This window comes from Fringilla coelebs, assembly GCF_963513975.1.
Source record: "Fringilla coelebs genome assembly, chromosome: 2".
NCBI classification, from domain to species: domain Eukaryota; kingdom Metazoa; phylum Chordata; class Aves; order Passeriformes; family Fringillidae; genus Fringilla; species Fringilla coelebs.
This window is the reverse complement of record NC_140029.1, coordinates 50693039-50719916: the sequence shown is the minus strand read 5'-3', so window position 1 is coordinate 50719916 and position 26878 is coordinate 50693039. Positions and strand designations below refer to the sequence as shown.

The following is a 26878-nucleotide window of genomic DNA, read 5'->3' as shown; positions in this document are numbered from 1 at the left end:
GGAACACCCAAAACAGCTACTAAGGGAGACAGACTGGTGAAGCCCACATCTGGCTTTCACAGCTGCTTGAGAAACGATTCACAAAGGGCTCGGGTCAGCCAGCAGCATGGGCTCAGGACTGGTACCCATCACCACACCACAGGCAGACACTTCCCAGATTAGCAGATGGGCACAGCAGGGTCTGGTACAGGACAGCAGGAAGCTCCGACAGACAGATTGCCAGTGCAGAATTTCATAGGGGGAATGGTGAAGGTTGATTATCAAAAATGTAACCTTTTGGTTTTCCACAGAGCATGTTTTTCTCTTAAAGTTCCCACTCAGCAGTTATTCATTACCAGTTTCCTCCTGTTAGAGAAATTACTTGGTTGGCATGGCAACATATTCCCACCATGAATTTCTATCCCTCTGCCTACTTTCAGTTCCCAAGGACTGAGAGCTTCACTGATCCCTCTTCACCCTTTCATGCCATTACTGCCTATACCATACTCCTTCACATGGGCTTTTATTTAAATTGCATCTGGCATCCATGGGTGTGCAAAGTCATTGTGTTCTCTGGCAACAACATTATGCAGAGGAGCTGCAGTTCAGGAACACACTCAATGTAAACAGTAACTCCTAAACACAGCAGAGACATGGTCAAGGATTAGTTACTGACCTATATCATTCATCTTTTAGATGGTAAAGATATTTTCCTTTATTTTAAAATGAGTAAGGGAAATTCATCTAAAGTTATTATGGAATTTTTAAAAGAAAGTTAGCTTAACAGAGGATGTGCTCCAACTATATTTGTTGAAGTCATTTGTACTCACCACTAACTGATGGATAACAATAAAAACATTTATCTTTTTAGAGATTATATGCTTTTAAAAATCATTTGAGGGAAGGCAAGGAACATATTAAAAAATCAGGGTACGTAATTAACCATAAACCCTCTCATACATACTTCATCCCAGCATTTGATATGAATAAAATTAGTCCATAAAGAATATTTAAAGTTCACTACTTCACAAAAACTTTCCTTGTTGTAGATGTACTGTGTATTAGCTTAACAGCAAGGTTTAAACAGATCTAAGAACAAGCAACACGTTAGTAATGTATTACCTAACATGTAATACATTACTCTGCCTGAAAATGCAAGGACATTTAATCCAATTGATTTCTTCCAATTATTATAAAGACTGTTAAAGACTTCTAGAGATTATGGTAGCAGTTTTTATAGATTTAAGGTTCTTGCATGGTACACCCTGGCCCTGAGTCAGTGCCGGATCTCCTCCAGTTCTAAAAGCCAAGCAGATACTTACATTCTCTGCTGAATGCTTAATATTCAGTACCTTTCAAAAACAAGCTCACAGCGTGTGGACCAGACATTTCACACTCTGCATGTGCGATCTGGATTTACTTTATCAGGTTGAATACTAGGACAAACTTGTTCACTGAAACTGGTTAAGCATTGGGACAGGATCCCCAGGGAAGTGGTGGAGTCACCATCCCTGGAACTGTTCAAAAAACAATTAAACATGGCACCTTGAAAAACAGTTTAGTGCACTTGGTGGTATTAGGTCAAAGATTGGATTTGATCATGGAGGTCTTTTCCAACCTTAATGACTCTATGATACTTTGAGTACTGTTTTGTTTCTTTTCAGCTTGGGGTTTGCAGACAAACTTGCAAATACCAATTCAATAGAAGCTGCAAGTGTCTCTCCACAATCTATTTAAAGCTACCAAATTTCTAGAGCAGGCAGTTATTTTATTGTTTAGCTTTTAAGAAATACTTGTTCTTCTTTCTGACAACAGTAAGTTCATAATCTACACAGTAATATTGTTATGAAACTCAAGGCCATCTCTTTTTAGACTAGAAATATGGAATTTTAACATAAGAATAAATTAATATTTGAGTATTCAATACTAACAACTTACATACTTATTTTATGTTAACAGTTGTCTTAAACTGACTCTTTCTCCCATCAGCACTCTGAATGGTTTTTCAGCAAAAAAAATAAAGCATATTTCAAGTAATTCAGTCTAAATTCATTCATGGATACTAACATGTACATCAACAAAGGCAAGAAACTCAAGCTTCAATAAACCAAACTATAAACTATTTTCCAAGACTAGACATAAGTAATATTTACCTTTTCACTCTATATTTTTACCTTACTCTGTAAAATTAATACTATTTAGAAGCCAATGAGAGTAATTTGGCTTTTATTCTATTTCTCTATTCTATTTCACAAGTTTTCTATAATGAAAATCAATAATGTTTTCCAGGCCATGTTTGCACAGCATGTTTTAACCTGCAGATCACACAGAACTGTGGACGTTGCAGATATAACACTTAAATCAGTCTATACCTACACCTTAACTTGGATCTGTAAAATAACCTGAATTTAGAGAGGAAAAACTCTTAAAGGTGTTTCAGTTTTTTTCCTTTTTTTTTTTTTTTTTCCCTAGCTTAGAGCACATCTCTGCACTGGCACAACCTCAGAGGAGTTAACAGTGCACAGGAACTTCCAAACTGCTGTTCTGCCATATAAATCATGGACCAGACCACTACTACTTCCACAGGGGACTTTTTTTTGTTGACAGCTGTCAATAACATTACTACTTTTTATTGCTTTTTACTAAACAACACAACAACATAATAGTATAAAAGCTCTAAGTACTCTATTAAAAATAAGGTTTATAGTACCATGAAGTTATCACAGCACATTGTTCCGCAATACCCAGCAGCTGAAGCACGAAAACTTCAAGTCTTTTGTTCTCAAAAGCATAGCTTCTGCCCTCCCCAGACACCTTATCATGTGGACTCCCCAGAAATCCACAATTCTGTTCTACTATAAGTAATGGGAAAATAATTCAAGAGTGTCACAGGAAATGCCCTCATTGCCACCATTGTTTATACCACTGCATCTTAAACTCCTACTGCAGTCTAAGGATGGAGTCAAAACTGCAGCCAAAACGTACAGCACAGCCTCTGATTATCAGGAGAATCCCCACAGAGCTCAAAGAGCAGTGAAAATATGCAGTGCTAAACCTTCTGCTCATGGAGCTCACAGCTGCACAGTGACAGGTACAGGAGGGTGTACCAGGGCACTGTATGCTTGCTTTTTGCCTGTGCTTTCTATATGATAATAGCTGCCATTGTATCGGCAAAAAGAACCTCTCATCAGGTTCACTGTGATCACTCCTGCACTCTCACAACATCCCATATGGACAAAACCAAAATAACCACTGTTTGTGTGGAAAAAAGAACAAGTGGAGCTGTGGTAATCAGTAGGTGTGATGACCTCTAAGCAATGGAGTTTTAGAGGAGAGTGAATAAAGAATGGTACTAACAAACACCCAGTCCAGGTCAATCTAGACTCCCAACTAGAGGAGAGTAGAAGTTACCAGGGAATTAAGTAGGATCTCATGGGAGATAGCTCTAAAAGGGTCAAATAGCACAGGAGTACTGGAAGGTCTTTAAGGAGATTAAAGTAGAACATGAGTATATGTAACGACTCAGAAAAGCAAGAAGGATTAGGACACCAGTTTGGGAGACATGAAACACATGAAGGAGCTCCAGTACACAAAGGCAGTATAGCAGGAGGAGCAAGAAAAGGATGAACACACAAATATCACAAAGTAACACACGGGTAGTGCTGGGAAAGCCAAAGCCCAGCTGGAGTTCAGATTTGCAGGGAATATCAAAGGCAACAAGAATTTCTACATCAGCAATACAAAGATGAAGAAGGAAAATGTGTGTTTGTGGCTGAAACAGGGGACAGCTCGCTTATATCTTTGCAGCATCTTCCTCTACCATGTGTGAAAGGTCCTAGAAATTGGCAGAAAGCTATCAAAGAAAGTGGAAAATGTCATGGAAGGGCACCTAACATACTGAAAACATAATCAAGCATATCTGCAACCCAGACAGGAGAGGGTGATGCTGCTGTCTTCCAAGAACAAACTGATATGACTGCTACAGAATTTCCAGTAACTCCCTCACTGCAATCACACAAGTTCCACACAGAGCACCACAGAGGAAGATCAAAGTCAGTGTCTCAGCATCAGTATCAATCTCTAGTGTATATCATGAAAGTAGGAAACAAGCTACAAACATCAACAGAGGCAAAGGAGGTAGAGTGCATGTGACATCTGTGTGGTTGATGTTCCTTCCAGGCACCAGGGGAACAGAAGCAATTTGGAAGAGACAGCACTGAGTGGGCTAATCTAACACAATCCTTTCCATGAACAAGCCTTGCCTGGAAAGATCACCTGTCCTCCCTCCACTTCAACCTCAGCGCCTCTCCTCCTCTTCCTTGCTCCCTGCCTGCCCCAATGAGCTGGGTGTTACCATACCTGTCTGCTTGGACTCCATCCTTGGGCAATGGGAAGCATGAGCGGTGAGCAGTGGCCTGTGCCATTAGGGGAGGACAAACACCACCTTTGGTTGCTGCTGGATTTTTCCGCCTGTGGCTCCTATGGTTTCCTGGTATGTTTAAGTGATGAAACCAAGCAATAATAACATCTGTAAAAGGATGTCTGAAAGGAGATGCCCTCCTAAATAACAATTTAATAAATACTCATCCTCACAATATGAAACAGGGTAGGGGTGGGGAGAGGAGAGAGTGAGGAGATTGTGAAGGGAATTAAAAAAAAAAACCAAAAAACAAAACAACAACAACAGAAAAAACCCCGACCAAAACAAGCAAATCAACAAAAAATTAAAGAAAACTGAAACCTTAGAGTAATTTATGTAAGGACGCATCTCCACAGGGAGAAATAAGGAAAAAAGCCAATGATGCTAAAAAATATATACAGCTCTTCCAGTACTTCCCCAGCAGGATACAGAACAAGAGTAAAATATACATCAAAAAGAGTACAACCTCCAACAGAAAAGAAAAGCTAACAGAACATCAATGAACAAGAGAAAAGCAGAAGTAATCCTTTCTCATAACGAACAGCAAGGATTAAATTAATCTTGGTACATGCATAACATAATGACATTTGTCTCATGATGCTGAAGTGTTCGTGATATTGTAAATTGAGTTATATTGGCTTATGATTATTTTTCTCAGGCTAGCCACTGTATAATATAGTAACAACGCACACTTACACAATACTTCTCACTTCAAGAGTCCTTGAAGAAATAGAGTATAGCAATTACCAAACTGAGAGCCATGAAGAGAGAAGATTTCACTTTACCGAAGTCAAAGGGAAAGGACAAGAGCCCACTCACTTCCATCTCATTTCTACTTTGAACAAACCAACGTGCCGTGGTGAGCAAAATATAGACTGTCATAATGAACTGGCTACTCTAATGAGCATTAAAACAAACAAAAAAATTCCATTACTCACTCATCTCTGAGTAGAACAAAATGAAACCTAATTACTAACTTTTCTCCTTGCTAAATAACTTCAAGATTTTGTGAGTAACAATTATTTCACAGAGATATTTCAATGGAAAACATTTTTAATCAAGAGCTCTGGACCACAAAAATTAGCATGCATCAGCAGGCCTGCACTACCCATGCATATATATAATCATAGACAGAGGTAAACAAGAGGTAATTCAAGGTAGCTTTCTTTTAGGAAAAGTGGGATTACCTAACTCACCTTCCTCAGTTTCTTAACATGAACAGAGGGGTTATGTACATTTATAGCTATTGAACTTCACTGCCATTGCAGCCTGAATTGAACTTCAGATGCCCAACCAGGCAAGTTACCAGACAAGAAGAGTAACTGCTTTTCATATGCCAATAATAGCTTCACATTTGAAGTCTAAAATGCTCATTGCTGTATCTTAGAATTCCACTGCACTATGACACAAAACAACACAGATCTGTGATGAGTTTCAAGGCAGAGGTGCAAGAGGATTTTAGAATACAGTGCTGTATACCATCTGATATATGGCATGTTCTGAGCCCCCATGACTACAGTGTTAATACCATTCTGGCACAATGCATAAAAGCAAAAATCTGTACCTCACTGGTTCCTCAATTAGGACTGCAAGCTCAATCACAATTAGAGCTAAACTGTCAATATTGGAGTCCCCAAAGGGAAAGAAATGGAGCACACACAAGTGTCAGGGGAACTTGGGATATCAGGAGGAGTTATATTAATTGTAGATTTTTGGATGCTCAAAGTCTTTCTTGTGATTTTTTTTTAAACCATTTTCAATTACTTCTTTAGTGCAGTAATGAAAATGTTGACCTTTCACATCCTGAAAAAAGAATCTATTTCCAATCCAACATGTAGATTTAGGAATTCACAGTAACCATAGATATACAGCTTGTATATATCATGCTTTTTTTTCTTTATGCCCAGTTTCTCAGCTGAATGAATCTTCCAGGAGACTCCCATCATAAGCTCCGGCAGCAGTGTAAACTGTGAGGTCATACATGATCAAAAAAGCAGACTGGCTTGAAAGTGAGCTCACAAAATATTTGACTGGGGATAGAAAGCAACCGAACTATAATATTGCAATGAACTTCAGCACTATGCTCCAAAGAAAGGGTCAACTTTTCTTCTTTCAAAGGCAACCTTACTTTTCTAATCGATACAAACACATAAAACATATCAATTTATGTATTTAACATAATACATTCTGTAACTGTGTTTTTGCTATGGAACTGTAACCATATTAAGCTATGTTCGTTTCTGGGTAACATCCCACATTCTCTATGAAACTTTCTCCAGTCTCAGCAGACAAAGTATGATCCTTCTCCTCTACCAAATAGTTCTTCATAAAAATCTAAATTTCTTGTAATTGAAACCATCTTATTGCTGCCCTTCTATTACTATAGACACAGGAAATCTCTTGGGCATGGCACTGTTGGCTAAACACACACTGTTTGGAGCAGAGATCTTCTTCTGCTTCACTCCTTTACACTTGCTGCTGAATTCCAAATAAGCACAGCCACTAAAGTCTGAAGAACACCATTAAAAGACTGTCTAAACTTCTGATTAATTAAACCTAGATACCCTGGGACCACCCTTTATCAGTACAATGCCTCACACAATTAAGTTTTCACCCACAAGTGAAAACCCCCCTGTTCCTACCCTACACACAACAAACAACACCAGACAGAATAAGGAGCACATTCCCTGCTGTGCTCTGTAACAGCCAACTTAGCTGCCTAGGAAAGGAAAGCAATGGCAGGCAGCGGTCAGTAAATTAAGTCTCAGAGGATCTGGGATACTTCACTTAGTGTGAATTTCAGACAGCATCATACATCTTACAACCCCACCTGCATTTTTAGTCTGCAGTCTTGGTTAACTTGGCAAAAAGACTGCCTGGCAAGTGTGCTGAGCTGGTTAAGCTATCATTTCCTGTTAGTCTTAAATCTATTACCTTTCTATTGCATTTTTGAGTCTGATCCCTGGAGGAAAAAAAAACAAATAAGGAAACCACACCTACATCCATGACAAAACTCCTTGGCTCCCTTCAGATGACCTGACTTCAAAAGGAATAAGAAACATCAAACACTGAAAAGATTCAGTGTTTGATAATGCAGTAGTTCAGAGATATGCCAGAAGTGGGCAGCTGGGGTCCCAGAAGCCGTAAAAATGTCTCAGGATGTAGTTCCAGGTACAGGTCACCACTGTAATCAAAAGCAGCAGCCAGGATCTTTTTCCCACTCTCTCATTCCCATACAATAGAGGATATCCATGACTACACATGCAAGTATTACTTGCAGGACGTATAACACCATTCCCTTTCTCCCTTTGGGTAGGTTTTTCTTGGACCAGTGATCAGCTGACCCTACACTCCCCAGTGTCATTGAGTCACTGGCAATGGATTAAGCACGAATGCCAGGATGACAGCAAAGATGTAGGAGTTGGCTACCTTTTTTCTTCATGCAAGCTTCCACTCAACACGAAACAGCACCCACAGCACTCATGAGCTTGTGATGCTTGATTTGACCTAATAAATCCAACTGACATAACCCTTCTAGGATGTGACTTGCACCCTTCTGGGCTGCAAGCACAACCTTCAGCTGTGCTCAGGAAACAGAGTGTATCTCCTTAGGTACCTCTCACAGGGCTTTGCATCCTGCCCTGTAGGTTAGGTCCTTACTGGATCTGGAGCCAGATCTTGACCTCTTTCTGAAGACTGTTCTACATTTATGGCACTGTAAAGCAACCAATGAATTGTACCAGCCGTGATTCTAACACTTCATAACTCCTTGAGTGATGCCAACTGCAAGACGAAGAAAACCAACAGAAAGCAAGAAGGGCTTTCTTTGCACAAGAGATTGATACATGTGCACTGTCCACACGCAACTGGTTTCCTCAAATCAGTCACGCTAAACATTAAGTAATTCAGAAAACAAGTAAGTAATTGAATGAAGCAGAAACTCACAAACGACGATAACAAATATCAGAAATGCTCTTTCTTCTACTAATACAAAGAATGTACCCAAACTGAATGAATCACTGCAAAACAGTTCCCCATACAGCCATGGAGTAAGCTTTGTTACTGAGACTATTCTCAACTGAATGTGAATAGGTATTTTTGGAAATCTTTAAAAATAAGAGATTTATGTCAGTAATACCCAGGCTGAGGTAAAACATGTTTATGAATATAACAACATAAGGATGGATAGCATTTTTCAGATATCAGACAAGACGATAATTTGGCTGGCTATGAAAGACACAGAACAATATTGGCTTATTAAAGGGTTTTGTCATTTTAATAATTTCTTTTCATAATTCAGTCATGATAAGTGATTCGAATGTAGACAGATCAAGAAGAATTAGGAGGAGACTTCAGATCAAGATATATAATCCTCCAGTGATGATTCGAGAGAACAAAACGTAGGAAAAGGAACAGATGAGACTGCAGATCGGGAAACAAAAAGACTGATGAAAATTAGCAGTTCATCATTCTCTGTATTTGAAGATTGATTGTGGGATCTAAGTCCCACATTTATATCTCCTTTTAACAACAGCTTACAATCCAACTTCACAAATACTTGAAAAAGTGCAACTGAACACTAAGTTGCACACATTTACCAATTTTTAGAAACTTGGTTTCTAAAAATTGCCACATTCTGCAATGACTAGCAGGATTTTCAGACTCCACACTGAAGCCAGTCAACACTATCCACCCTAATTTCTTAATAGTAGCCACCACCTAATAAATTCTCCACCCAGTCTTTATTACCAATACATTAATCCAGCTTCCACACATTTTTGCAATAGGAAGTATTACTCCCAGAATAGGTTTTGGCACAAAGAATGAAGTTTTTTTTTCCTGCTGAAGTACCCCACCTTCAGCCTCATGGGGAGGGACCACTTTCTTCGCGTCCTTTTTTGAAGCTGGTAACTGAGAAAGATTTTACTGCAGCCCAAAAGATCTAAAGTTGTAGGTCACTGGAGGATATTAAATGATAAGCAAATTCATATTTCTAAAGTAATTCTCCCAATTTATTAGCAATGCTAGCTCCTGTTCCACAGTAGGGGAGATAATAACAAAGCCTTGTTAAAGGGCGATGCGATATCTTTAATGTAATGTCTTTTTTTCATTTGTGATAAAGTCATTAATGTAGCACTGTGTCTTCCTGAAGCCTCAAACAATAGACTGCCTTAAATCTCCTGTGCAAAATTAAGGACAGTAGCTCACTGGAAAAATAAGCATGTGTTCTTGCTAATGCTGATGGCCTTCTAAAAAGCATTAAACTACTCTAAATTGGCGACAATAAAACAATGCAGAACTGTTTTAACTTTTTCCAAAGCAAAGAGAAAATCCATTTGCCTTGTAAATACCTCTTTGTTCCAAATCTGACTAGTAACCTCTATCTCATAAGGCATGTCTTCCCTATAGACTGCCTAAATCCTAGTCTCCCACAATGATCTAACTTCAACTCACTGTCTTAAATCTGGGTTTGTAAAGGTTTGTCTTCACTACACCAGACACTTCACTACACAAGCTGCAGTTCCAGAGTCCTGCTCACCTCTTCTCCAGTGACAGGCTCCAAAGACCTAGTGCATGGGGCATAGCTGAAATGTGAGCTCCAATTTCCTTTCAGACTCAGCTAGAGACTGGGCTGCTTTGCAGCTGGGAGTACTTCACACAGTTTCATTCTCCCAGGGTTACCCTAAAATCTCAGCTGGATTACACTTTTTTTGTGCATTCCTCTTGCAGTATTGCATTTTAAATTCACCTTCGACTTGTGCAGTGTAAGGGCTGAGACTACTTTTGAAGAAAACTACTTAAAAAACTTTTCAGTGGTATCAGACCAAGTTTGGAGGGAGCATCCAAATACAGCGAAAGAGAAATCATGAAACAAAAACAAAACATGTAACACAAAACATGTAACACAAAAGTTAAAAGATCTTGGAGCTCATGCACAAATGGTAGAGAAGAACCTTACATTATACTTAACCTCTTTTGCAAAAAGACTGAAGTCGCCAAATTAAAACAAGAAACAAGCGAATATAATGGACTGGTTGCCTAGCTTGGTATCCAAATACAGCAAGAAGTGCTAGTATCTGCTCTGTCCTGGTTTTCATCTACATCATGCATGACTTCTAGTACTACTACACAGAGTCAAGAGACAATCTGGTGAAGACCAAGTTGCCCAGAGCAGTACAGAGAAGATGAATTTCTTATGAATGAAATGTGCATGGCCACATGGCGCATTTTTCACAACTGTATGTCACAAAAAGTAAGTGAAAAAGTAACTCAAGGTTAAAAGCTGGTGTTGCTGCTATAAAAACTTTTTTTTTCCCAACTGTGCTTTCATTTTGGTGCTGTAGGTGGGAATGTTCCTTTTGAGTTTTTTTATACTTCCATGTTGTCCAGTTATTGGAATGACAATTTTTCACTGTACCAAGAATTCTGAGCTGGGTATTTTCTACTTCTTTAAGTAAATAGGTCAAGGGGAGGACCAGCTGGGTGTGCAACACAGTCCTGCATTCATAAATGGCCAGACAACACCCAAACTCCCCCCAGCAAGGTCCTGTGTGTGAAGCCTACCTTGGAGGCCATGAATCACAGGGTAGAATTATCCAAGGCACAACTACACAGAAAACACCTTTTCTGGATGACATATTCATGTGTCCCACAGAAAAGCATTCAACATTCCTACAGGGAACAGGCACATATCCTTTAAAATTAAGAAGATATTTATTTGAAATACAGGCTCAGACTTAAACAGGAGACAACTCAAAGTGGTCCTGTAGCACTTCCAAGACAATAGCACCCTAAGGCCTCGTGGGCAAAGCACGACAATTTGGTGTTCTCTGGTCTGATAGATAATGCTCACCATCCTGGTCAAGGGCCACTGGTGCTCCAGACCCTTTTGGTTTCACTCCTCTACAACTGATATTGCTTTCATGATTCTCCAATCACAGATGAAACCTTTTTTACATAACCCTTAACCCATGTCTCACTTCTGCCCTTGCAAACCTAGAGCAAACCTAGAGCCAACAGCTGATACCAAGCCAGAACAGCAGAAAACCCCAAATGTCTTCCTCCGGGTTTTGGAAGAGTTTGTCTGGTGTTCAGCTCTTAAGTGATTTGAAGCTTTGGCCATTATGCTCAGAAGACTCAAAATGTCACCCTAGTTCCCAAAGTTTCAAGTAGAAGTCGTGTCTCCCTGTATACACATACGCTGCGATGGAAGTGCAACTCAGGGACTTTGGGCACTATAACAACACAGACAGACATCACAATTTCAAACTCCTACTACTTGGATCACAATTTAGTTCCCACTCCATGCTTCCAAGTTATGATATTCATCTTCCCAAATAGCTCCACGTGCTGATTTTGGTAATCCCATCCTTCAAACACTTGTCCCTGTTATGTATAGCAACATCTACATATTCAAAGCAGTCTCCCAAGTACATGCCAAACATCTGTTTCAACCAGCTCTCTTTAGAGTTTAAGCTGTTTGCTGGAAAATTGCCATCCTAATGGCCAGCTCCTCTGTTAGTGAACTGGAGAATTCATTCTGTATTATTGATTGTTCCCTAATGAAGAATCATAAAGGTGCCAGAGACTCTTGACCAGACACTACTTAATTAGTACTAAAGTGCATAAAATTCAAAATCAAACAAGCTCTTTGTCCAATGGCTCAGTCACTGGGGGAAAAAGTGACATCATTTTCTGTTTATACAGAAGTCCATAAAATTTTATTAAAAAACTCTAAGGAAATTAAAAAAATTATATAGATTATTCATTTCCTTCCAGTTCCTAAGACAGCAAGTAGGTCTTCCAGAAACAACTCACGGTTTGCTAAAGGAAGTACTCTTCATAAAGGACCCAGCAATATGTATCATGCACAGAATTTATTTTATACTGAACAAAGGCAAATGGCAATGGAACCTTTGTCTTCCCAACACTATACAGAAATGTCTCTGTTACATAAAAAGACATAATGCAAAGCATCCAGAAAGTATTAAAAATGAATGGATCTGTCTTTTCATCATCACGTCTCACACAATAGTTCAGTTGTCACATTCCCACAAACTACATTGTATTGGACTAATTTCTGAGGGTACTTGCTCTCAAGAAGGCAGAGGTGAGCAATAACTCGATTAAATGCCAACCTTTTTCTTCTTCTCAAAGCCTCAAAAACACCCTGAATAACTAACACCCTGAATAACTGGTATTTCCTTGCAAGTATTTCAAATTAAGCCACCCTGAAAGTTAATTCCCTCTTTTCTATATAATTCAAATTCTCAAATAAATGAGTAAATAACAGAAAGGGAAAAAGCCAAGTAACAGAATTAGGCAAAAGCCCATCCCTACAAGGCAATAGTATTGCTGCTTCTATCAGGCTGCTTGTTGAAGGCATCTGTCTTCAGATTAGTAAAGTGGCTTGGATTCTTTGGAATAACATACCATGCACACAAGGAAACAAAGTTTCATGATAACAAAAAATCCACTAAAACAGATACCCTTGCTGTAATCTACAATCATTGATACCACATATGCAAGAAAATACCCTCCCACCTTTCTAAAAGCTATCACTCCAACACCAAGTTCTGCATGAAAAAATCAAAATCCAATTCTTCATCTGTACCACATCCAGCAGTTGATGTGATACCAGCTTTAGTCCTCTTATCGTATTGATAAACAAGTGCATTTCACCAGAGAGAGAACAGGTTTCCACAAACAGAAAATGGAGTAGGATGAGCATAAAAAGGATGAAACAATTGCAGTAATGCAAACATCCCAAGAAGGCAGAACAGCAAAGATACATACATACATATATGGACTTCCCAGACATATGGTTTCCTTTACTGAAATCTATTCCTTTTTCCTTTTTTTTAAACTAAACTGCACCTTTTTTTAATAGGTGTAAAATTACACCAACAGCATCTCAGCTATCCCAGAAGATTTCGGTAAGTCTTCTGTAGAGTTCTGTTCTGTGCTCCCAGCAGATCAGACTAGATGCTCACCAGTACAAGTCCCAAGAAAATATGCTCCAGAACAGTGGAAATAAAGAAAAACATGGAAAAGAAAATGGGAGGGACAGCTAACCACAGAGAAGCTGGGGAAGGGTTACCAGAGTGAGGTCACACAAACCTCTGCTTACCCCTTGCTCAGATTCCAGCAGCTCTGTTTTGACTCTGACTGCCGGCATCCCATCAAGCATTAACATTCTGTTCTCAAGGGCGCTGATGTCCTAAGGCAAAAAAGGACAAGGTTAATCAAAAAATTATGGAAAAACCACTTGTTTCAATTCACTGGTTTAAGTTCTGCAATATTGTAGAAGTATGTTTCTTTCAGCGGAAATGAAGTTAATGAGGAGGATGTAATAGTAATTTTAAGGAGTAGCTGCCAAGTTACTACTTCTGCTAAAACAGTAAATCATACTTTCAGTTATCCTTAAAAGTGAACTAAGTCTTTGTAAGCAACAAGGAAAATTCATCTCCAATTACTATTTCGTAATTTGAAATTAATTACACAGGTACACATATATTAATTCCTTGCTTTAGAACTGAAAAGGAAAGCAGTGGTGTCAAACAGTTTGAAGGTTTTGGCAGTATGCTTAGGTATAGTTGATTTCAGTCAAAACACTTGTACTTCTGGTAGAGAAAGCTTTTATGGAGAAGTTACAGTGAAGGCCTGTACCCACACACATTATAAATTAATGCACAACTGCTCAAATTTCTTATCGTCTTATAAAGTTATCAGCATTTGCTAATGAAAATCTCCACACACCTCTGAGACAAAAGAAATTATCACCGAGAGAAATACAAAAGCAAGTTAAAAACATGCACTGTTCATGTAGTTATGGGCACTATATGCTGAGAGCTTCAGGCTGAAGAAGGATTTCCAGAACTGTGGTTCCCTGAATCAACATTCCTGCTGTTACTAGAGCAGTTTATGAGGACATATGAAACAATCCTCTTGTGCCTTCAATTCAAACAGTACCTCAATCTGAAGCAACTTTCTACTCCAGCCAAGGCTCAAGGCTGGTGTTTGAAAGCAAGTGTCTTCAGCTGGCATTTAGTCTGGACAACAGGGAGAGAATAAAAAACATTTTATCCTTTGTAAGCTCACACTCAAGCGAGAATGTGAGCTTACGAATTCAGATACCTTGGTCAGTGCTACAGAAATGTGGAGACATCACACCCATTTTTCAAATAATGTAACTGGAGCACACTTCACTTACAAGTGACTCATTCACAGTGAGTTATTAATCTGCAGCCCTGGCTGGAAGAATCTAGACTGGAAACTCACCTCTGCTCTGGTACCTCGTACCACTCCTCTAACTGCATGAGAATGGAAAAAAAAAAAAAAAACATTTTCCCTGTGTTTCACAGGCAGCAGATCCATTCAGCACTGCGTGGTACCTTTATTCATAAGGAATGCATTCATAGCCCTGTTTCTTATCATGGTTGCTTCAGTGGAAGTTTAAGGAAAATGGTCTGTCGGAATGGAGCTTCCAAAGTATGTTTTAAGACCTTAAACTACTTTAAACATTTTCTTTTTTCCAATCAATACCTCATCCCAGGGCCTCCACTTTCCAGGATATAAATACTGCAGAAACTATTTTTTTGTATACTCCTTTATTGTAATTTAAAGAACATGTTGAAAAGGGGAACTGATATGCCCAACACGCTGCCAAAAGCAGAACAAATGACCTGCTTAAAATCCCTGTCACCTTCACTTTAAGTCCTGTGTATTTTAGCACCCAGAGCTGTGATTACTTATTACAGGACTGGAAGAAGTTTGATGGTGAAGCAGATAAGCAAGTGCAATCTCTATTTCTTTCCTTTAAAAGTAGATTTAGATCATTCACAAAAAGCTCTAAATGCTCACAGCAATAAATTTCAGATTGAACAACTAATTTTCAGCAGGACACTTCTGCATTCAAACATGTGAGAATGGAAACCAGTCAAACTATTGAGATATCTCACTCCATGCTACGCTACTGCTGTGCATTTAAAGATTGACACAAGAAGGGGAAGAAAAACAAGTTCTTCCTATGTTTGCTGAGCAAATTATTTTGTGCATCTTGATCTTTATGCAGTGTTTGAGGCACAAGGTAGAAAAAACACAGGAAGGGTCTCTGATGCCACAAAGAAGCTGGATGAAATTGTGCCTGACTTTACATCTATCTCCCCAGCAAGGGCCCTGCACTGTTTACTTATTAGCAGCAGATCTCAGGTGTCACTGAGCCCCACCAGTTTGGATGTAGTTTGAGGTGGATAAAGAGCAGAAGCCAGCACGGCATTCCTGGCTCACCCAGTGCCTATTTTGCAAGTTGAGAGGTCCCTCTGCTTTCTTGATTTATAGGCAGCACAGTTGAATTTTACAGCAAGATCAGGAATACACCATCATCAAACATCCCTTAGGCTGTTTAGCTCATAGACAAAGAAGGATGAGCTGATGCTGCACCGTGTCCCTGAGGAAGTTTTACCCGCCTGAGCAAAGGGACGAGGCTGGCTTACACAGGAGGCACAGGCAGAAGGAGGGGGGAAGACAAAGTGCTACGGAGGAAAGGCAGGTTTAATGAACTGTTAGAATCTGATTAGAGGCTAATGTCCCTTTTAGTGCTTTGTACCAATTTACAGCTGATATACTTGAACCATTTTTTCCCCACTGGCTGTGATAAACTCATTAGTTTTAAAAATGCAAGCTAAACAGAGCCTTTGAAGTTTAAAACTGATAAATCATGAAAACCTGACTAGTTCATGTACCATTTACCACATTTACATTTAACTAAATTTTCATCGTGTTCTCTTCTCCTTTTGTTCTCCAAAAATCTTATTTCTTAAAAGGAGCCTTTCGAGTGCTGGTCTGAAGAGCAAATACTCTGGCTGAGAACAGCTCTGCCTTTTGGGTAATTTATAATTCACAAGAGCAATAATCACAGGAGTAAATTATTTCCAAACTATTTGATCTCTTCTGCATTTATAACTTGAAGTACGTTGTGTGACACATCCTGAGAGGCCACTGCAGAGTAGATCCAGTCTGTGTGTGATCACAGGGAGGACACATTCAGCCCAAACTCATCCAGAGAGCTGATCCTTCCAAACGGCGCTCTCCTGCCATAACCAGTGCTTGCACCACAGTATGTTCAAAGCCATGCAGTAAACCAGGTATAATTATTGAGGTTTGCATAGAGTGGGCTGTCACCTAAGGCAAAGGGGCTTGAGTTACTCCCACTGGGGCTGGAGATATGAATTGAGCTCTTCCAGGAGCCTTCAAGGTCAGGCAAGCAGATGGAGCATCCACACCAGAGTGAGGCCAGGCTGCTCCAGTGCCCACATTAACTGATGACACTCATGAGACCCACTGGCAGAGATAGGTGATGTGATGTATTGAGTCAATGCATTATTCAGGCAACCCCATTTTCTTCATTAACTGTGGTAGCTAACTTCCAGCCCCCAAAATTGCTCAGGTGAAGGGTACCTTAATTTGTGTCACAGTCCTTCCTTTTCTAGTCTCCCACCTCAACCCTTCTGGTGTACTCCTTTACCACCTTCATAAAACACACAGCAGATGTAGGTCCTCAACCGGGCAGACAATCAAGCCAAACACTGCATGACCTTACAAAAACATCTGTTCTCTCAGATGAGTAACTCATCCTAAAAGAGATAATGCTCTCTTTCTCAGTGCCATCCGCTGGAACATGCCACTAATCACTTTTGGACATTTATTCCCTTGAAATATTAATTAAAAACCACAAATCATACCCAGGTCTGTATGGGCAACTGCTACTAGAGCAGTTGTTACACAAGACAGATAAGCTTTCAGGCTTGCAAGCTCTTCTGAGAAGCTGTGGCAGTCAGTTAATAACCAGACTCTCCCACTCCTGAAAAGCCTACAATTTCAGCACAGCACCTCTACAGCTATCGCTGGCATTTTCTTCTTAGAGGAACAAAAAAAAAAAACCCCAAATCTCGTTATTTCATCCTGATACAAACCCCCTCAGCACCTTGTGGTGTTTATTTAATTATGAATGACACCATTATGACATTTGCGATTCACAAGAAGCGCTAAGGTTTTGTAGGCAAGTTTTTCATTTGGCCAAGCCATGCATTTTGGGACACACTGCAATCTTTTAATGACCAGAGAGGATCTGATGCCACAACTGATCTCCTGTTCTGAGACATCACCAAAGACACCCTTAAACCCCCTTTATAATTTCTTCTAAGCATAAGATGAGAGAAACCAGATATCCCCACGCCACATCATAATTTTTTCTCCCTCTTTCCAAGACTTTCACATCTAGCTGCTCAGTACTAAAGCCCTAGCAACCCCAGAAAGCAAGCACTGAGGTCCGGCTTCAGAGCACCCAGAACTCAGACCTCACATTCCCTGCACAGATTGACAAACATTTACACTCCCGTGAAAGAAAGTCTCCTCATCTTGTTCCACTCCTGAAAACACAAGCAATACAGAGGCAAGGCAGATGATGATGCTTGATACTGCTGCCACTAATGAAAGGCTTAGTCTCACTCTTGGCACTGAAGAGAACTTAGTTCTCACAGAAGTGTGAGCAGAGTTGCACACTGGTAAGACAGGGACACTGATGGTTCTGCTCTTTTCCATGGTGACCTAAAAGGTTCAGCTGACAATTCCGTTTTCAAAACTCCTGTGGGCTTGACTTAGCCATCTACCATATGCCCACCCAAGCCACTGCTGCATTCCTCCTCTCCCTCAACAGCACAAGAGAAGAGAATATAGAAAAGCTCAGGAGATGAGATAATGACAAGAAAATCACTTATGGGGTACTTACACAGGCAAAATGGACTTGATTTGGGGAAAACAAATTTATTGCAAATAGAGTTAGATGGTGAGAAACAAAGACTAAAACTAAGCACTTCCACCACCAGCTTCCTTCTGCCCAGGCCCAGCTTCATTCCAAATCTTCCTTTACTTTTATGTACAAACTTACTTTTAACGTGACACACTTTGATTTTAACTTTTAATGTGACACACTTTGATTTTGAGAAATGAAGTATCAGTTAGGAGAAGTCTCAAATTCACCACTCAAGCTACAGTAAAAAGTTTCAAGCTTAAGGGTAGTACATTTGAACAGCTAAGAGCCATGAACAACCTTTAAGCAGCCCTTCTGTCCCAGAACTATGACACAAAACTTTCTCTGCCTCAACTTCTGGTTCTTTTTACACAAGTTTTCTGTACCTGTAATAATTTCTTAATTCATCATTATATTCTTCGGGTAATTTTTGTTATAACAATGTCCTTGACAGTTGATAAACACAAGGTTTTAAGTCTTCCTTTTTTATCCAGACATCTTAGAAACATCACCAAACTAACCATGAAGTTATATAACTATGTCAGTTATATGCCCTACAAATACAATTACCGTGTTGATTTTTCCCAACAAGTATACCCAAATTCATATTATTCTCTTTGCTTACATTACTACACTGAATTATTCATCAAAGCAAGAGTCAGCATAACACACCAAGACAAAAAATGTGAAGTGATCTACTAGAGGTAAAGTATAACTATTAATGGTATGACTAGGTAAGCTTTTCAAAATGGGAAATTGTTTTTTTCCCTTAGTTTCAAGGGATAATAGAAAAATGAACGATTACCATCTCTTATCAAATATAACAATCTTCATAGGGAGATGAAGCCAAGGAAACCCGTCAACTAATTTAGTTTTCTGAAGACCTTTATACACCATACAATGAGATCTGTTATTCACTTAAATGCAGTTCTCTCTAAGATGAAACATACCAGTTAAAGAAAGTACATTCACGTGGCTACAAGAGAATCACTTATCTGGGAGTTCTGCCAGGGAACTGGGGGTAACAGCCCATGTCTTGCCATAAGATCTTCATCATATGTAATTATATCCATAGCTGTGTGAAATCTTCATAATGAAAGCAGAGATTCTGGTAGTTCTGTATTTCACTCCAAACTTGAATTTTCAGTCAAATTCACCAGAAAACTACAGTTTGCCTTTACTGATGCTTCAAGGAAAGCCAAAACAAATTGTGTGAAAAAAGTGAAATAAAGCCTTAGACTTCTTACTGTTTTCATATGAAACTGGGTGGAGTTGATTCTAGTTCATTTCAATTCAAAGTTAATTTTCTTTGGTGAGAAGGGACACAAACTGCAAGGCATCCAGTGAACAGGGAGGCATCACAGCTCTAAGCCTTTTAGGAAGGCTTCTGAGTGTGGTCTCTTTATTACAATTGTGCTGCCAGGTAGGGCCCACACCTCAACAGTGGCTGTAACTTGATGCTGTCAGTGCCTGACGCACATGAAAGGGTTTGCCTTCAGCACATGCTCCCAAGCTCAGATCCTTGCTACAAATACCAGACCATGTGCAGCTGTATCCCACTCATACCAGTACAAGGATGTGCGTGTGCAACACAAGTTTTTAAAATTCCTAGTCCATTGCCTAGATCTCTTGAAGGAAAGAATGCTAATTTTGACAATAGCAGACTTCCAAAATTATGAAGTACTCAAATCCCTAAGGATGTAGCTATGTTGTAATTTGCAACATATTTTTACCAACCTGTCTCCAGGAAAAGACTTCATGTCGAGACAATATTCAGTGAAGATAACAGAGATCTCAAATTTTGCTGCTAAAATCTTTTTTATTAGCTTGGGTTTAGGTTAGTTTTAGGGAATATAAATAGAACTGAAGAGATGTGAGCAGCTTCCAGGTGACAGAGGATCATCAAGTGCACTGGCAACTAGAGGCCAATCTGCTGTTTCTCAAACTCAGCAGGCAACCCTGTCAGCTTTGATGGTTTAAAATCCCTTTACATCAGCTCTGCTGTCCCGCTAGTTTTAGAGCTTCTACAAAGAATTATGGATCCTTCCTGTGGTACAGAATTCAGACACAATAGGTTACAACCAACAGTACTTACACCAAAGCCTCATATTTAACTTTTATCAACATTAATGGCTTCATTGTTTTACTTCTAATACAACATGCACAGAATATTTGATTTTTGTGAATATCAATGGATTCATTAAGTTTCAGTGGATTTTCTTAACCTTACACTTAAAAGTCCCACATAATGAAAAAAGCCTGACCTGTCCATCAAAAAAAGAGTGGGAAAGGAGCCATCATTTAGGAGTGGCACATAGTTAAGAAAGGGTACATGTGCAGAAAGCATGTACTACATTTATCTTTACACTAGAATTATTTTAAAAGACGTTTCAGAACACTTGATACATAATAGTAAAATAAAACTTTTGATAGTTTCTCCTTTGGGTTTTTTGAAGTACAGACAAGTAGTAAAGACGACTATCAAGCCAAAACTCATTACTTTTTCCCAAAAACCCAACAAAAACAAAACAACAACAAAAAAAACCCTAGTAATTGATTTAGGTTGCCACTTCTCCTTGACCACTATTGTAAGACAAGTGTTTTTTAAAAACTCTCACTCAATTTCCAAAGCAGTGCTCTAATATCGTATGTCAACTGCCCTCAAGAGTGGAGAAGAACTTAAAGAAGAGTTTAAAGATGAATAAGGCTTAAAATTAAAAACAAACCTCACCACCTGGCAAAGAAAAAACTTGGAACAGGACACAGAATAATTTTTCTAGAATTATATTGACCAAATTTGCACATATTACTAAAGATTACCTTCACTGTTGTCTAAACTGTGACAATTTTGCACTTGCTGAGCAAATGAATATTAAATGGCATTGCCCAGGAGCTTGCCAGCAGATACACAGTGACTACAGTTTCACTCTGAATTCTGACTGTCGCTGCTTTAGTCAGAAAATTAGCTGCTGAAAGCACAGGGAGCTAGCTGGCTTGCATAGTTCCCCCTTCCATAAAGACAGATACAACATGGATTCTGTGTGCTAGAGAATAGAAGGAACATTTAGCATGTAGCAGTAGTCAACAGTTAAGTCCAAAATTTGTGCATGAGACGTTCTGTGGCAGGCCAAACATCACTGCTCTTTCCCAAGAAGAGAAGATGCTTTCTACAGGATCTGCTTGGCACCATCATTCCGTGCAGTCCAAAGGGACCATCACCTCAAAGCAACAGCACCTCCAGCTCTACAACTGCAAAGCTCCAGAGGGAGCAGTGAAACAACCACGTAAGCACTTTCATAGGCCTGGGCATCATCACTTGCTTCAGAAATTAAACCAGTCCTTGCCATTTGTGTTTTGAAGTAAACAAACATACTACCAATAATACTGCCTGTCCCACCGCTGTATGGGATCATACCCAACCCTTCAGCTCAGCAACAAAACTGAGGTTTTTGTCTTCTTACAGGTCCCATGTTCACTCCTCTAAAATAAAACATGACAATAAATTGATGGTCAGGGCCAAAATCTGGCTTCTTATAAACCACAGACATTACAAACTGAATCCTCTGGATGAGAGCAATATAAGGTTATGCTGATGTTAAATACACCTAGTGCCTTCTAGCAGCTGAGCCACAAAAGTGTTAGGCAACTGGCACGGCTTCTATGCAGCAGGTAAGCAAGGGTAATTCCTTGTTTCTCACTGATCTGGGAGCTCCAGCACAGAGGCAGAACAAAAAGGGAAACAAGGAAAAGCCAGTTTTGTAACAACTAAAATTCAGGAATTACAGCTAAGACTTATTTTTTATTTCAGATTTACTTTGCTTACACGCAATTTTTAAAAACTTTTAGGGTTTCTTACTATATAAAAAAAGAGCAGTATATGACACCCATAAGAGAACAACTTGTTCCCAGAAGTCAGCTGCTCAGCTGCTCATGACAGGAACAGCAGCCCCGAGGAGGAGGAGGACACGTTGTGTGCAGTTGCACCTTCCAACACCAGGTATCGTAGGACACACCCACGAAGCAGACAGAAGGTTCACACAGAGCCTCAGAAACCATCTGCCACAGTTCATGTACCAAGTCACAGATACCACAGGCAGTAAGTGGTGAAACCAAGTGCTCTGTCAATGGCCCTGTTCCAGCTGCCAGTTAGAGCTGTGACCACAGTCTCAGCCTCAGAAGCACAGTCAGATAGCAAAAGCATATATAAAGCTCATTTGGTTCAAGGACAGGCCAAAATAACACAGGATTAATTAAACAAATATTAATGATTACACACTCACATGAAAAAGGCAGACTATATGCCAGAAACTAAGCATTACTCCATGACCTTTGCCCACACATTACATGCATGTGGAGGAGCAGCAATTGCTGTACCTGCTTCTCACCATGGAGCAAGCTCACTGCTTATTCTGACATGTTTAAAGAAAGGGTGTATGCGATGATGAAACTCCCAAACTGCAAATGTTTAACACCCTGTCCCAACCCAATTTCTGTTTTATTTAACAACAGTTTGAGTTTCCTGCTCCCTATATGCTTCAGTGGAAACTCCTGAAAAAATACTAATATTAAAGCTGGTGAGTAGTACAAAGCTCAAAAAAAGGGAAAACACAGTTCAAAAAAAGAGGAAACTCTTGACTTTGTTTAGTAAATAAAACACAAAGTACCTCAATTCATTAATAAGAATTTGTAAATATCCACCAAATATTTTTTTAAATTGTATAAAATAACATTTTGATCTCAGACTGGTTGCATCAACTGCTAGATCAAGCCAATACCTAACTACTCACAAGGTACTTTCTTACTCAAGACAGAATGATCAAAATGCTTATGTAAAAAACTGCCAAATTAGATTCCTCAAGCAATAAATTATAGTAGAATTAGGGCCCATTTTAAAGGCAATTCTAATTAAGTGGTAAGAATTTCTAATTAACAAGTTTTAAATGTCCCCAACATGCATTTCCCACAGATTCTCAAAGAAACTGTGATTTCTCAAACACGTTTAAAAAACAAGCGCTCTGCACAAAATTACTGCAAATTATCAAAATAATGGCAAACTTCAAGATTAAAGAATAGTTTAAGTAACTCTAGACAGAGTCATAAAAATCTGGAAACATCAGAAAGAGATATACAAGTAGCACATATAGTAAGTTGTACATTAACAGACTCTCTGAACTTTCATTAAAACTTTTTCAAAAGGCAGAGATACTGAATTTGCTATATAAAGCCAATCAAACTTGGCAGTTATATTAAATTAGAGGTTATAAACAAAATATATGAGAGTGTGTGTCTAAGCAAAAGAGAAGCTAATGCATAATTCATTTATACCAAGTCATTTTAAAGCATGAAATACCGTGGAAAAACTGGGGGAACAATGAACGCTACAGCCAAGCTGTTTTTTTCTTAGGATTGCAGGATAATTTAGTGGGAAAGCATTTCAGGAGATCTCCAGTCCAACCTCCTACCGAAAGCAGGTGCTAACTGAAAACCATGGGATTTGGACTGGAAGCTTACACACAGAGAGAGGCTGATCTTGCGACAAGTCTGCTGGTCTGATGGGCTGGATATTGGTTGAAAAACAATTAGACTTCTCTACAGATTTATTTGCAACATGAAAGAATACTGGCAAAATCAATGGATTAATCTCTTACTTCAAAGCACAAACTTAAGTAATATACCACAACTGGGGGGAAGAAAAAGAAAAAAGAAGTCGTATCACCCATTTAACTATGAGGAACTACTAGATTAATCAGACATCACTGTTAATACTGTTATGAGTGTTTTTGATTATCAAGTCCCATAGAACCCTACTCAAAAGGGCAAAGCAAGCCTTTCAGAACTAGAAAAAGTCCTTCCCATTCTTCCATACAACTGTTTCAGGGTCAGATATAAAGGTTTATACTTGGATTGGATAGTTTTTGTTGAAATTTTGCAAGTGACTACCACTAAGTACTTCACATGCTCATCACTCCGAAATGCCTACTAAGAGATTAGTAGTAACAAGCACCCATGCAGGGCATAATCTTGGCTGACTATCTGGAATGTTCCCCAGGGTTCAAAGCAGTACAAGCCAACATAGGAAATGCCCGGCTTCATTCCTCACTAGCAAGGAATACAGGTTCATCAAAATGCGATAAGCATTTCTGAGTTGCTATCTCAGAAAAAGCTGAAGGCAGCAGACACTTCATGGTACAAAACCACAACAAGCAGTAAATGCTCACTTTAAGATCTGTACAACTTGTAAACTTTTCTAACTGAAACCTTCAGGATATTTAACTAAATGAACAAGTTTAACAAAACCACCACAGTCATGCTAGAGAGCAGATCAAGTCCAGCCGTGCAGAGAAGAGCTTGGGGGTGCTGGTGGCTGAGAGGCTGGACATGTGCACTCACAGCCCAGAAAGCCAAACACGTCCTGGGCTGTAGCCAAAACTGGCCAGCAAGGACAGGGAGGGGACTCTGCCCCTCTACTCTCCTCTGGTGAGACCCTACCTGGAACCCTGCATGCAGCTCTGGGGTCCCAGCACAGGGAGGACATGGATCTGTTTGAGCGAGTCCAGAGCAGGGACACCAGGATGTTTAGAGGGATGGAACAGCTCTTGTGTGAAGAAAGGCTAGGAGAACTAGGATTGTTCAGCCTGGACAAGAGAAGGTTTCAGAGAGAACTTACAGCAGCCTTCCAGTACCTGTAGTGGGCCTACAAGAAAGATGGAGAAGAGACTTTTCACAAGAGTATGTAGTGACAGGACAAGGGGGAACGGTTTCAAACTGAAAGAGGGTAGGGTTAGATCAGATACTAGGAAAAAATTCTTTACTGTGGGACAATGAAATAGGTTTCCCAGAGAAGCTGTGGATGCCCCATGCCGAAAGTGTTCACAGCCTGTGTGAATGGTGCTCTGAGCAACCTGGTCTAGTGAAAGGTGTCCATGCCCACAGCAGTGGGGCTGCATCTTTAAGGTCACGTCCAGCCCAAACTATTTCAATATTTCTGTCTCTGTGCAGGCAAATACTGGTCGGTCACTCAGGTTTGGATTACAAATTAAAGACTTCTCTGACACAAATGTACACATGGCCCAAAGAAGGGCATGAGGAAGCTGTCCTAACCCGGGGGGATGTCCTCTGGACACCAGGACTCTTCAGAATCCTCTCCTGTGTATACAGGGTCTGGTGCTGATAGCTACATAGTGCAAATACAAAGTCTGGAGGCTGAAGTGAACTTTTCCCCTTGTTTGCCTTTCTCATATCATATTTAGAATTTTACTGCTGTTTAGGGAACAGTTACAAACACTTTAAATCACATTTGCCTGGTGTGATCTTTTATTTATTTACTCTAAAGATCCCCACGTGGGAGATTTCAGAGCCAACGGGGTGGAAGAATTTCAGTGTTTTAAAACACTTTCTGATGAAAACAACTCTGTTCTTATAAAAGATGCCTTGGTCTCTGATCCCACCAGGCTGGCACTGTGGAGAGACACTAGCAAATAGAAGCAGATGGGTTATCACGTTGGTGCCCTTCCTTCCACACTGCAGTAACTGTTACTGATACAGACTTGTGACTTGACAGAAATAACACATTTACTAGAAACACAGGGAAAAAAACAACAACCGGCAAAAAGAAAAATCTAACTTTGTACATCAACTGAAAAACAACAAATGCTATCCAGTATCCAGAGGAAATGTGGCAGAACTAATCCCAGCCTGCATCTGGGAATTAAGAGTGGAGCATACCATACCTAGTAGATTGACTAGCCATTGTCCATCACTACTGAAATCACTGGAAATATGTTGTTTCATTAACAAAAGCAGAAACTCACATAATACTACATTCCATAAATTTTGACTTTTTTTCTAATAACCTGCTTTCACATTAGGTAAATAAATGCCTTTTTTTTGTACAACACTTTATAATGAAATACTTGCTTGGGCTCTTTTAGAAGAACTAGCAATTGACATCAGATTAATACAAAAGAATTCTAAGCTGCATACAGCTCACAAAAACCAGAACCTAAGGACATCATTAACTCTTCTGGAAACTTGCTATGCCCAAAAGTAAATCTTTTCCTTCAAGCAAAAGTGCTAAGTAGTCTTGATCGTTAGGAAGTTTTGCTAAAGATCAAAGAGCAATGGCCCATTTATATTCAGAATAACATTAGAGTCCGACTCTCGCTTGAAGCCAAATACACAGCTGAAAAGGATACAACAGGAGCTGGGTGTTCTTATTACCACCTATACCTAACTATTTTACTTGTCCACCTTCCATGCTGAAGAGATATTAGCAGCTGAAGTAGAAAACCAGAAACTTCCACACTGACCAAAGTGGCAAAATTGGTTTGATAAAAAATTTAATCCTGCAGCCTTTTAACATTAAAGCATCTTTCCAAAATGCACCCACTTTGAAATGACAAAAGCTCTAAAACTTTTGAAATTATTATTACCACGATAGAACTAACAGCAAGTATGCTTGGTTTATAAGTACTTTCCACATATTTAAATATATAACAGTTAGAATAATTACCCAACCTGTTATGAGCGTCTTATATCAAGCCATGAATTATCATCTCATTTTACTACATACAAGATGTATTTTCAGAGATGTACGTTGCTTGTCCTCCCTGAAGAGCTTTGGAAGTCCTCAATAAGAAAGCATGATGGCTGAATGGATTCAGGTCATT

General features: G+C 39.4%; 1 protein-coding gene across 1 annotated transcript in view; it reads right to left on the bottom strand.

Annotated features, from left to right (window-relative positions):
• Positions 1-26878, bottom strand: part of KLF12 (KLF transcription factor 12) — a 223429-nt gene that overhangs the window by 124032 nt on the left and 72519 nt on the right. Inside the window, exon 3 of the mRNA XM_084224208.1 lies at positions 13530-13619. Coding sequence (XP_084080334.1) covers positions 13530-13619 — 90 coding nt within the window. The remainder of the gene's footprint in view (positions 1-13529; positions 13620-26878) is intronic.